Below are 13,818 nucleotides of genomic sequence, written 5' to 3'. Positions count from 1 at the left end.
ACACACTCTCCCCTCCTTCTCTCCACTCTCAGAGGCATAAGTCTCCAAACTCACCCTATCACCTGTCCTCTTGATCCTCACTCATCTCCGTCAAGACATTTCTTCTTCAGTTGTCCCGCACGCACTCATTTCATCAACACCTCTCTTCACACTGGTATCTTTCACACAGCATTTAAGCTCGGGTAACCCCACTGCTTAAGAAACACACTCTAACCCAGCACAGCTAGAAAATTACAGACTAGTATCCCTTCTTCCATTCATTGCTAAAGCACTTGAACGAGTCATGTTCAACCAAATCTCTGCCTTTCTCACACAGAACAGTCTGGTTTCAGAGAGATCACTCAACTGAGACGGCCCTGCTCTCGGTTACTGAAGCTCTGAGACGGCAAGAGCAGCTTCCACATCTTCAGTACTCATCCTTCAGGATCTGTCTGCTGCTTGTAACAGTTAACCAGCAGATCCTCCTGTCAACACTCATGACGAAGGGCATAAGACACAACATCTGGCTACTGGGGTGCCTCAGGGCTCAGTGCTGGGACCACTTCTCTTCTCCATCTACATGTCATCACTAGGATCTGTCACTCAGAAACATGGCTTTTCCTATCACTGCTACGCTGATGACACACAACTCCACCTCTCATTCCAGCCGGATGATCCGACGGGAGCTGCTCGGATCTCAGCCTGCCTGACTAGGACTAAAGGACTAAACCTTCAACTAAACCTGGTGAAGACAGAGCAGCTTGTAATCCCGGCCAGCCCAACACCTCACCACAACTTCTCCATTCAGCTTGCCTCGTCATCCATAACTCCATCCAGGTCAGCCAGGAGCCTAGGAGTTGTGATTGATGATCAGTTAAACTTCACAGACCACACTGCTAGCACTGCCCGGTCCTGCAGATTTGCCTTATCCAACATCAGGAGGATCAGGCTCTTCCTATCAGAGCTACACAACTCCTTGTCCAAGCACTTGTTCTCTCCAGACTGGACTATTGTAGCGTTCTCCTGGCAGGTCTTCCAGCATCAGTCAATCCTCCGCAGCTGATCCAGAATAATGCAGATAGAGTCGTCGAATTCAAGGCACTGATGTTTTCCTACAGAACAACCACGGGCTCTGCACCCCTAGATCTTAATTCATTACGTCAGATCTATGTGCCCCCCAGAAACTTGCGTTCTGCTAGTGAACGGCACCTTGTGGCGCCATCATCCCGGAGAGGCACGAAATCACTCTCACAGACCTTTCCCAGACTGTTCCCGGCTGGAGGAATGACCTGCCTATCTCAACCCGAGCTGCCTAGTCTTTCGCCATCTTCAAGAAACGGCTGAAGACGCATCTTTTTTGTCAACACTTGGTCCATTAACACTAACACTTTCTATTCTTTATCTATTTATAGATAATAATAAAAAACCTTGCTATGTGTGCTGCGCTGGACTAACCGGGGCTGGTCTCAGCACTTACATGTTGTTGTCCTATTGTTAGTTTAATTGATTCTATTGTAAGTCGCTTTGGATAAAAGCATCTGCTAAATGATTAAATGTAAATGTAGCGCCCCCTACTGTACAACAGTGAAAACATGGGAAATTTCATCAATGGTGGGGAAAGAGTTAATGAGCGGATAGATGGTTTGGATAAATTGTTTCACTTTTTGTCCACATTTAATATTAATAATACTATGCACCATGCTCAATGTAGACATTTTTTATAATACACATGATCACATTTACATTTCTCACTCCGTAAAAATGAGCAAAAAAATTGTGCAAGTAACATTGCATGTAAAAAATATTTATTTCAACAGGACACATTGGGTAATCAGTTGACACACAATGTAAAATAACATGGGTACCAAAAAAAAAGAAGAAAAGAAAAGAAGTTTGACGTCTGATATTGATAAAGCTGAGCTTGTGTCCCTGATGCTGAAATCCATCCATGGTAAAAAACAAAGGCAGAGAGTAGATTTATCGTCATGTATTGCATGTTGGTTGACAACACTTTGGCCACACTTTAAATAACATCGCAATAAAATAAAAACTAGATGGGCTTCTCAATGTCTTTATCATCCATCAGTATCATTTCAGTCCATCACACCTTCATGAGACATGAACACCACCAATATCTGCAAATCATTTGTTCAAATGACTAAGAGAAAGAGCCAAAATGGCTGATGGCTTGAGCATTTGGCAAATATGTTAGATGTATTTTAGAGGTGTGGAAAGACCTAGGTTGGGTTAAAATCGAGCAGGAATCCAGTGAGTTTATGTGGAAACATCTGGCGGTTTGATGCACGTCTCTTTATTCCTCTACAAGCGCATCATCCACACTGAAGTCATTGCACTGACATGAGCTTTCTGAGCCAGCAAATAAGAAAACACAACAGGAGCAGAACAGGGACAATAATTTAAGGGAGAGTTATGGCAAACAGAGTGCAGATATATATATATATACACAAACATAAAGCACTTGATAAACGACAACAGTTAACAGGGACCGACACATTTAGCATTCCATGTCAAAACCTACATGGGAATTTACTTGCTTTTATCTCAAATACAAGTAAACTTGTGACTTTCTCAAAGCCAGTATAATCAAGATTCTACATTTCATCTGGCAAATATATTCACAATGACACAGCAGGCCTTAAATTGCACAAAATACCAAACACTTAAAGGATTTTACCCTTTATGAGAAGTCATAAACCTAACCACACTGGGTCAGACTCAATGGCATACCCAAATGTACAGTTTTAACTGTTAATGTGACGATACTGTGAAATAATGATGTTTTTGTCTTATACTTTTACAGAGTTTGCTTTTGTCATGACATTGGCAATACTGACTTAATTAGGTTTCAGAAAACTTTAGCCAGTGTTATACGTACGGTTCACGACCGGCTGGACTGACTGGCTGAAATCATCTGGAAATCTCGCAAAAACATGTCCAGGTCAAGGTTACATTCACCTCAAAATTAAAAGAATACATGACATTATTTTCATCATTTAAGCACACTTGAGCACATTTTTTTTCTTTTCCCATTATGGTAATGCGAAGTGAAAGGTGTGGAGGTGACTGGATTGTGTTATGTCCTAAAAATGTACTTAATGTTTTATGCAGAATATAATTTTGTCCTACTTTCTATTTGGGTACTTAAATTTAATAAGGACTTTTTCTCGATGGGTTTCGTGAGATTCGACACAACATTCGACCTGAAAACTGATAAACGCTGCATTCGGACGACACTTTCCAAGGCAGGACGTCCCAGTCCACTGATAGCATCACTCCTGTCTCCTGAGACGGTCGGTTTATGAAGGCAGCATGGATGTATCCTTCACTACTTTTGATATCCCACAATCCTGTGCTTTCCATTCTAAAAAAATAAAGATGGCGTCTAAAAAAAGTTGTGTTTGGTGGTCAGTTTGTGTGTAAATGTACGTTTTTGACCAGTGTTTTCCACTTCTGATGTCATTTCTAGTGAGAAATTACCATTATAGTTATTAAATATCTTTGTTTTCCCCAAAGCTCTCTATAGATCATTAAACCGTGACTTTGCAATATGAAGGCCTTTCAGTATATAAGGTACCAATGTGATATTTCTATAATACTGGTTGGATCAAGCAGCCGGTGATCACATCAAACACCTGCGTTTGCTCACCAAAATACTGCGTTCCCCCAAAAACTCACAAAAGCATTGCAATATAGATTTTGCTCAAATCCCATAGCATTCCCATCACCAGCTTTGAATCCAACGCAAAGTTTCTTGGGAAAACGCAAAACATTTGCGAGTGCAAAAGCATTTTTTTCCTCCCATTTGACATTTTTCCCATCACTCAGGGTCTTTTACACACAGATCCAGGATCTTATTGTGCATCTCAAAGGTTTAATGATGATCCACCGTGCCATCTTCACACGGCCGCTGATGTTTCCTGAGCGAGTTCAGCTTCACCTCATATGTCTCGTGACCTTATCTACTGAAATGCCCCTGTAACTGTAGCTACACCAATAAAGAGCACTAGAACTAAAATAGCTTTTTATACATTTTATCTGAACAATATCTATAGCTCTATACATCAAGTTCGGGACGGTAACATGGACACAGCAGAAACGCCACTCATGCCTTTCAACATCAGTTATCATGAGAACAGAAAAACACAAGAAATGCAAACTGGAACATTGTAAACAGCAAAGTAACAATCACATTTCCTTACGAATGGCGTTTGTTGAGCTCGTGCTGAAACACAAGCACTTCTTGACTTGAGTTTGGCAGCGCGTGACTGTCATTACGAACATCGCTGTCGGCTCCGCGCTGAGGATTAATCCACACACACACACAGCAGTCTTTACACGAGCAAACAGAGCAGAACCAACCCAAAGCAGCTGTTCTTACTGGTTCCAGACCCACAGATGTGTGTGATGAGAAAGCAGGGGTTTACAGCAGAGCGCAGAGGAAAGCAGGACCGGCACTGGAGGCATGCGAGCGTCTGTGATGGCGTGTGGCGTCCCTCTTCACCACTGTCCCTGTGTTTGCTGGCTGATGAGGTGAGGAGTCCCCGAGGACACATGGAGAGATGCTGGAGCAGGAATCACTCATCACTGACCCTGAGGAAGAAGATGTCACACACACATCTGCATCAGAGCATTGCAGTGCACTGGGTTCATCTAGACGGAGCTGCAGTGGTGTTGAGCTCTGACACTCCTGTGTTGTTGTGCGAGCGTGCGGTTTGGAGTCCGTGTGCGGTTACACTCTTCCGTCCGCGTGTGTGTGTTGTGTTCGCTCGTGTTTCTCATCGGCCACATGCTTTCATGTTCTCCGTGGACACACAGTCGGCTCTTCCTGAGCTCTTCGTGTCATGTTTTGTTCGAGCAACTAGGGTTATAACTTTTTTTCAAATAAAAGATTTCCTGTTTCATAAATCGATGAACTTTTGCTTAAAAACAATAAATTGGAACAACCATACAACAAACGTTACTGCTTATAAGTAGCACTCAATAAAACTTTCTAGGAATGTTGAGAACTTTCTGGAACTTTCTAGAACCAAATCTTGGTATATATCTATAGGAGAGAGAGAGAGCGGGAGCTTTATGAGCAAACAACTTGATACTTTTTAATATTTGTTTCAGTAGCTAGCAATATATAATATCGCACAATATAAGTGATGCTACCTTACAGAAGAACAAGGACCAATAATCTAGTGAGATTTCAGCAATCACATTAAAGAGGAGGAAGTGTGCATTTAGTACAAAAAAACTCACAACTATTGGACGGTACCAGTTTCTTGGAGCAGAAATCAAAGGAAGAAGGGAGCGAATATTTGAAATTTCCATAAGTCACAAAATTCTAAGTTAAAATTTCCATAAAGCTCTCTCTATCTCTCTCTCTCTCTCTCTCTCTCTCTCTCTCTCTCTCTCTCTCTCTCTCTCTCTCTCTCTCTCTCTCTCTCTCCCCCTCTCTCTCTCTCTCTCTCGCTCTCTCTCTCTCTCACTCTCTCCCTCTCTCTCTCTGTCACTCTCTCCTATATATATATATATATATATTCCAAGATTTGGATTGTTCTAGAACATTCCAGAAAGTTCTAAACAGTCCTAGAAAGGTTTAGGAAGTGCTGCTTATAAGCAGTAACGTTTCTTATAATGGTCGCTCTATGTTTTATCTGGGATTACCTTTATTTTTAAACTTAGAGGAATATGGATGTTTTTCATCGGTTTGTTAAAGCTGCAGTCCGTAACCTTTTTTTCAAAATTTACAAAAATGTGTATAATGAGCGAGTACATCATGAATCTATTTTCCAAACCGTGCTTTTGTCTTCTCCTGAATCACTACAGCACACCTATAAGAAGTGTTTGTATTGGGACTATTTTAGACTGGTTGGGGTCGTACCGCTGAGGAGTGTCCAGGACCTGCGTGACTCACACATAAACACAGAGAAGGAGCTCCGGCCACAGTGTTCTTCCTCAAGACACATGCGGTTCTGTTTATTAACCGCTAGAGCGCCAAAAGTTATGGACTGCAGCTTTAAGCAAAAGTTCATCGATTTGTGACATCATGGGCTGTTTTTGGTTCGTTTACATGTGTTTGGTCCGTGTTTCGTTCATTTTTCAGTTTAACAACAGAGTTCATTTGTAAATGGAGCGAGTCCCAACTTCTCAGCGTCTCGGTCCGGTTGTCTGGTGGCACCAGGGTTCAGATGGCAGCGTTCACACTTATTCAAATGATCCACACTAACAGAGCAATCGCACCAGAGTTCATTTTAATCCAACCAAACATGCCAAGTGTGAACACACACACAGATTCCAGATCAAAAACACCCCACATCTGCAACAAGGGGCTGTGAACTTAACATTAAATCAAATATGATGTTCCTGTAGCCCACAAACAGTCCTAAGTAAAGAGTGTTTAACTCAAACTCACCCCTGCCAACAACACGCATTATCCTGCTTTAGTGTCCACCAGCTGCATCTGCACGTTCACAGACATGGCCTCTCCTTCATACCCTCCTTTAGACTGCATCTGGTTCTGGATCGAGTTCACCTAGACACAGGATTACAGCAAAACCAACGCAGACTAGCTTAGAGACCATCATTATGACACCAGTGAAGTCTAGGGCTGAGTCCGGCACACTGATTTTCATGTGGATTATATGATGTAGGGAATGAAGGTATGCTCTGGATATAGCCTAGACCAGGGGTGTCCAATCCTGATACTGATATGCAGGTGCACTGATGCATCATCAAATTGAAGTAGACACATAATTATTTTATTAAAAAGCCCTGCATAATTTATATATTTGTACAACTCCGTATTATTTGAGTGTTGATTGAGATCTATTGAGATCTACTGAGATCTACTGTACTGTCAGTCAGAAATGGAAATCTGAATTACAGTAAGATGATGTTGTCTCTGTACTTACAGAGTTCATGCCACTGAAGATATCTCCAGATCCTACGTGGGCCGTGTGGACAAAATTGGTTGGTTCGCCGATCATACTCCGATCTATACGTCTCCGCCTCTTCTGCAGAGCGAAAAACAAACAATTCAAGATTACATTCACCATGTTTGATGTGCTCGATGTGTGTGTGTTGCTCAATAAAATCCTAAATTAATCTGTTCACCATATAAACTGTTAGATTCATATGGATTACATTTATAATATTAATCATAACATTTTATACATATCTACTTATATATAGGGGTTTCCTGGGACGTCACAAGTTATTACTTCTACTGGTTTTGGACTTTCTGCACGAGAGCGCCCTCCGGCTTCCAGTATTCCCCCGGAGTGTGTAGCACTCCATAATGGAGACATTGCCTCGTTTTGGGTAAGAATAAAACGTCAGATTATGCAAAGACTGGCTGAATCCGAAATCGCCCCCTATACCCTCAAATAATGCCCTATTTGAGGGTTAGGGGGCGATTTCGGATTCAGCCACATAGTGGTGTCCGAAACCATAGTGGACGTTATTGAGTGCACTCATTCAATCCCACAATGCACTGCAATAACGAGTGTACAACAGATGTACGTTCAACGGCTGTCTGAATTCACTCTCTCGTTTTCATTCACTCCTTCAATAGGAATAGTGAATGAGGGTGATCACTGATTTCGGTCTTGTTTTGACTATCTTGAACTTACATCTTATTAAAAAAGCTTGGGACGCGTCCCCCCGTATTCTACGTCCATGTCTATAGTGTCTTCATGAACTTTTTGAAGCTTGAAAGTTTTGCTGACATGGACTTTCATTGGAGGGAAAGAAATCTCTAGATTCAATCAAAGAATCTTAATTTGTGTTTTGAATATCATTGAACATTGTAGATTTGGAACAACACATTTTTATTTTTAGTTGAACTAACCCTTTAAGGCAGGGGTGTCCAAACTCAGTCCTGGAGGGCCACTGTCCTACAGAGTTTAGCTCCAACTTTCCTCAACACGCCTGCCTGGAAGTTTCTAGAAGACCTTGATTAGCTGGTTCAGGTGTGTTTAATTGGGGTTGGAGCTAAACTCTGCAGGACAGTGGCCCTCCAGGAGCAGGATTGGACATCCCTGCTTTAAGGTAAACATGAAATGCTGTTGGCAACACATTTTCCTTCTGTAATCTGACATATTTCAGACTGAGACTGGATATTCAACAAATGCTAGTGCATATATACTTTTCTTTCAAAGTAGATAAAAATAGATATCACGTAAAAAGCTCAAAATGAACTGAGAGTTGAGTGTTTGGTGTGTAGTCTGGGACTGATATAGATCCTCTATGCTGGTTGTGTATGGAGGATTCAGCGCTCATCACAGGACAGATGACAGCTCGTAATTAGGACACGTAATCTTTGCTCCGGGGGAAATGTGACCTAATTTAATAAGCACCCATCTTCTTAAATTACACACTGATTTAAGATTTACCACCCTTATATATTAAGTTCAGCAGAAAACTTTTGCACTAATGCTGTTTATCATTTATGCAATACTGAGAAGAACTACACTACAGTAAAACAAGTACATAAATATGCCATCAGGAGGGGTAATGACTCCACCTAAGTATTAATCATGTCAATATTACTATTAGGAAAGGCAATAGAGAACTTAAACTGAATCCAAGAGAGATGTTTTGGATTTAAGGCTAATATCCAGGATTGAACGAGGACTTGGATTTAATTTTTAATCCTTTTTTTGTTTTTTTTGCCATTGATATTTGAAGTAGTGTTTTTGAGTGTGGAAATAAAAAGTATTGGTGAATGTTAAATGCTGTAAAGATATGTTGGACATAACTAATCAGATGACTTAATGAATGATTCTGCTTTCACCTGTTGCTGAGTTTGTGTTGCTCTCCCTGAGGAATGGGCCGAAACGCCTTAGAGAGTTTTTAAAGTTTTTGCATGTAGCCATCTGATGATAATAAAGGCCTTTCATTTTGAAAAAGTGCCACGGTCATCCTAAAGTTTTCTTTACGGGCTTTTGCACCAGAGGAACCTTCTCATAGTTCCTTGAAACTATTGGCGGAAGAACCCGTTTTTAGGCGCGTTTGCAGGAAATAGAAACGATTTTAGTTCTAGGAACTTCTTTTGGAGGAACTAATTTACTCCTATTTCAGAGTCGGTCTGAACCAGCATTATAGGAAATACCAGTGACGTTAGTAAACGCTGACTGGCCGAACGCTCGCGAAACACCAGCACCCGGCATTTTAAAAAAAGCTGTGTAAAAAGCCTTATATATTTACTCCAGAAACTAACTCGAATGAACATGGAAAACAGTGATAGATGGAGCTCTCTAAACCTTTACGCTGAGGAGAAAATCCTACGCAACTTTGAGGATCCAAGAGAAACATGATTATGTATTTCTGCTCAGCAACACTGGACACACGGCAAACGCTAATAACTTTTCATATACTGTCTACTTTCTATGTATAATGTATATCCAAAGTATATCTAAAGTAAGTCGCTTTGGATAAAAGCGTCTGCTAAATGAATAAATGCAAATGTTAAATGCATAACAGTTCTATATAATAACGCATTAGACAGGACTGTTAGACAGATCGTAAACTAATGAACTCGGAGAATGTGAGCGCTGTGAACTCAAGCTCAGGCGTTCTCAGCGCCGTCAAAATAAAAGTCACAACAACAAGCGCTGCTACTGCTACTGGCGGTGCGAACGCAACCAGGAAAATGATCCTAAGGGAACCATGTTCCTAGAATTACCCGGTGCAAAAGCCCCTTCTGATGGCCCCAACAAGTACTGGACAATTAAGTCAAACTTAAAAATGCGTCATTGTCATTGCATTAGATAATATATCAGAGTGGTATCCGTCACAGAACAGATGATGGTCTAAGCCAGAGACCATATTTTGGGCATAACCATATGTCTAGGCACTACAGGCTACCATTATAGGCTACGGTTTTATCATCTCAAACCTAAAACGTCTTTTATGTGTGTGTATTTCTTGTTGCTTGAAAAGTGTGTTTGTGCTATTTTATATAAAAATGCCATTGGCTTTGTTAATTTATCTACTACAATGACATTCATTAATTTGTAAGTGTTGTTTAAATTCTAACACAAGTCTCAGACATTCCTTGTGTGCTTTAGTCTTAAAAGGCCAAAGGTGGCAAATCTCTCAGCTTGTACCGACACAGAACTCAATTCAACATTCGACTGTTTTAGAGTTCAGAAAACACGTCACCAAACTAAAAATGACTCCTTAGACGGTTACAGTAGATTCTCATTGACCTTCATTTACTGACACTGCCCTCCTTACTATATTTCACGCTGGTCAGCCTTTATTCATTGACGTGCAACAATACAAACGCCTTGAATAACAACATCCACACATTCCTTAAGAGGGTCAAAGAGGGGCGTCAACGAATGATTAACACTGGCTTCAATCAGGACGTTTGTGGTGTTGATATGCATATCAATGTCTTGTTTGATCAACTTTTTGACAAACACAAGCGATTAATCATTTACAACTCTTTTGTTTTTATGCTTATATTAAGAAAACGAATGAATCGATATGTAGCCTTTTGCTCACTAGTTCAGATCTTCAAATAACTGACTACACAAGCATTACCAATAAACTCATGCTATGGATCTATCGAATAAACCTAAATGCCAAAACGTCTGCAAACCCGTCTTACAAACTGTACCGAGGCCAACGATGTGAAACCAGATTTCCTCACGCTGATCTCATCAGTAAATCCTGCTTTGGTCATGTGACGTCACAGCACGCCTGCTGGGGCTGAAGTGTTCTTGTTGTTATAAATCTTGTCTGCTTTATTAACTGAGCAGAGACGAATGCTGACATAATGTGTTGTGACACCTGACGTCTCACAGGGTGTGTGATGATTAAAAATGGCTGGAGCAAAAACATCCACATCCACATAGAGCTGAGACTCAAGCCAAGGATAAGAGACTCATCAAATACACACACACACACACACACTCAGGGATGCACTATATTGAAGAAATGAGATATGTGACAACTCTTTAAATAATGCCATATTCGATATGCGATATGATCATGCTTAAAATGTGTAAAATAAACTTACATTATATTTAAATATATTTAAAACTGTGACCCTGAATCACAAAACCAGTCACGAGTCGCACGGGTATATCTGTGGCAATAGCCAACAATACATAGTATGGGTCAAAATTATCGGTTTTTCTTTTGTGCCAAAAATCATTTGGATTTTAAGTAAAGATCATGTTCCATGAAGATATTTTGTGAATTTCCTACCGTAAATATGTAAAACATTTATTTGTGTGAGTGGATGCAGCACAATCACGAACATAAATGGACAACTTTAAAGGAGATTTTCTCAATGTTTCGATTTTTTTGCACCTTCAGATTCCAGATTTTCTAATAGTTGTATCTCGGCCAAATATTGTCATATCCTAACATATGTTCAAACTGAAAACTTTCCTTCCCTGTCTACTCATAATGTCCACTGAAACAAAACAGCTCTACACATGACTCTGCCAGCAGGAGCTGGAACTATAACTGTAAACAAATCACACCAATTGAGCACAATTCATTAATTAACTATTTTAAAAAAATCTATTTACATAATCCGAAATATATCCTTAAAAATATGTTTTGAATTTACTGAAAATCTATTTTAAGGTTGGAAATATATTTTCTTGCCCCTTGAAGTACGTTCTGTAACATATTTTAGCATTTAAAGATTTAAACTAAATATATATTCTAAGTTTAATTTTTTTCCCTTAAGCCACAGTGTTTACAACATATAATATGGTCTATTTTTTTTTTTTTTATGTTTTGAAAGAAGTGTCTTCTGCTCACCAAGGCTGCATTTATTTGATTAAAAATACAGTAAAAACAGTAATATTGTGAAATAGTATTACAGATCAAAAGTTTTGACCCTTGAGAATGATGCTGAAGACTGGAGTAATGATGCTGAAAATTCAACTTTGAATAAATTACAGTTTACAATATATAATCACAGAGAAAACAGTATTTTAAATTGTAATAATATTTCACAATATTACTATGATTTTGAATGTATTTTTGATTAAATAAATGCAGCCTTGGTGAGCAGAAGAGACTTCCTTGAAAAACATTTAAAAAATCTTAATTATTCCAAACTTGGTAATGTATTTTTAGCATATTTACAATAAATTTTGGCCAGAGAGAAAGGAAATAGGGACCCACTTTATATTAGGTATTTTTAAGTACTTACACAGAACATTTGATACAAAATACTTATCGTTTGCATACATGTTGTTACATTGTACTTTCCTTTAAATAACTGCATGCAATTACACGGTGTTCCCCAACCTAAAACCTACGGCTAACCCTAACCTTATCACAACCTAGTCGATAACAGTTAAAGAAACCTAATATAAAGTGGGACCGAAATGGTCATGAAAGAACAATATGAATGTTTATAGTGGAAGAAACCTTGACTAACATTATAAGTGCACTTGACGGATAATAAAAAAGCGAGAGAACTGGTAACTGGACTCGACAGGGGAACAGGAACTGGGATGAACAGGTGATTACAGAAACCAGAAAGATTTGTTCCTGGATTGTGTGTTTTGGAGGCTGGAGGTGATGCCTGTTCCTCTTACCGGCTGCGGCTGCTCGGCGATACAGCAGTTGAAGCACAACCAGAATTCACTCATGACTGGCAGACGGTGCTAAAGTGCCGCTGTGCCCGTGGGCCGGAGGGGCTCTGGGGTGCTGGACCGGGTCCCACGCCTCAGAGGTCCAGTCTGGGGTGATGGAGGAGTTCTTCAGGGTCCTGGGACAGGGGAGCAGAAGATCCACACGACCTCGCAAACACTCAGACCTGCGGGACACAAGCATCTGCCAGATCATTTACACCGTCGCACCATTTGCTCATGTTAATATGACATTCAAAGAAACAAATGGAGCTGCACAATTAATTGACATAAAACTGAAATAGCAATAGATCATATCAAATGGTGATTATCAAATCAAAAGCTGTGGCTTAACTGAAGTACATAGTCTGTTGTGTCAGGTGTTTCAGAGCGAAGTTGTGTTCTTGTTCACGCGTGAAGCTGTTCAGAGTAAAGGCCTTGATATACACTAGTTTGATGTAATTTTGAACAAAATCAGGCCAAAAGGACGTTTGTTTGGAGTTCGAAACAGCTTGACAAAGCGAAACGTTCTGGGAAAGTTCGCTCTGGCTGTTAAACACCTTCGAACTGCCATTGGTCCGTGGCGATGATGTAATAGGTGGGTGTGGCTTGAGGCTCCGCCCTCTGTGATGTAGAAATGTTCTCTGGGTAATTTCTTCCGTTCAGTCCCTCGAGGTCGGACGGGTGTAAAAACATGAACACACTGGAGAAAGTTCTGAATATAATTGAAAGCGGATTTAAAGCTTCATGCTTCAAAGCAATGTTGTATAAAGTGCTTTGTGAATAAATATGAGTATATCGGGGCCTTAAATGCTGCAGTCACATTTGCATAATTGCTAACATTTTTGTGGACAGACTTTTACAGCATCTTACCAGTATTCTGCTAAAATAAAATTTTCAGGGTTTGAATGTTTGAAAGCAAATAATATTTGTCATCATAAATATTGGCATTGTAACTTGTAGTGTTAGTTGGTTCTTGTAAAGGGTGAACACACGAGTGAACATCCTTAAAAGTAGAGTAGAGTCTTTGTTTTTTATGTCTGACTCAGCAGTTGCAATATGACATTTATACATGGAATGAAATGAAATGTCATATAGCAGTTGGCAATGGTAATGTACGACAAAATAATCGCAATATAATTTTTTGGCCAAGTCGTGCAGCATTTTTTTTTTTTTTATTAAAAACAATCCAAAATAAAACCCTTGCTAAAACAAGATTAGT

The 13,818-nt window shown here is 39.9% G+C and overlaps 1 protein-coding gene across 4 annotated transcripts in view; it reads right to left on the bottom strand.

Annotated features, from left to right (window-relative positions):
• Window positions 1-3,002: 3,002 nt before the first annotated feature.
• Window positions 3,003-13,818, bottom strand: part of cdc42se2 (CDC42 small effector 2) — a 32,994-nt gene continuing 22,178 nt past the window's right edge. For 3 of the 4 annotated variants that reach the window (XM_079860539.1, XM_079860540.1, XM_079860541.1), the window contains exons 2-5: window positions 12,564-12,784; window positions 6,900-7,001; window positions 6,401-6,520; window positions 3,003-4,590 (exon numbers count right to left, since the gene is read on the bottom strand). In XM_079860539.1, the coding sequence (XP_079716665.1) occupies window positions 6,419-6,520; window positions 6,900-7,001; window positions 12,564-12,617 (258 nt within the window). In that variant the 5' untranslated portion in view covers window positions 12,618-12,784 and the 3' untranslated portion in view covers window positions 3,003-4,590; window positions 6,401-6,418. Of the gene's footprint in view, window positions 4,591-6,400; window positions 6,521-6,899; window positions 7,002-12,563; window positions 12,802-13,818 lie in introns of all 4 variants that reach the window. The other variant, XM_079860542.1, reaches the window with a different exon arrangement.

This window comes from Squalius cephalus, assembly GCF_949319135.1.
Source record: "Squalius cephalus genome assembly, chromosome: 24".
NCBI classification, from domain to species: domain Eukaryota; kingdom Metazoa; phylum Chordata; class Actinopteri; order Cypriniformes; family Leuciscidae; genus Squalius; species Squalius cephalus.
This window is presented reverse-complemented; position numbering and strand designations above follow the sequence as displayed.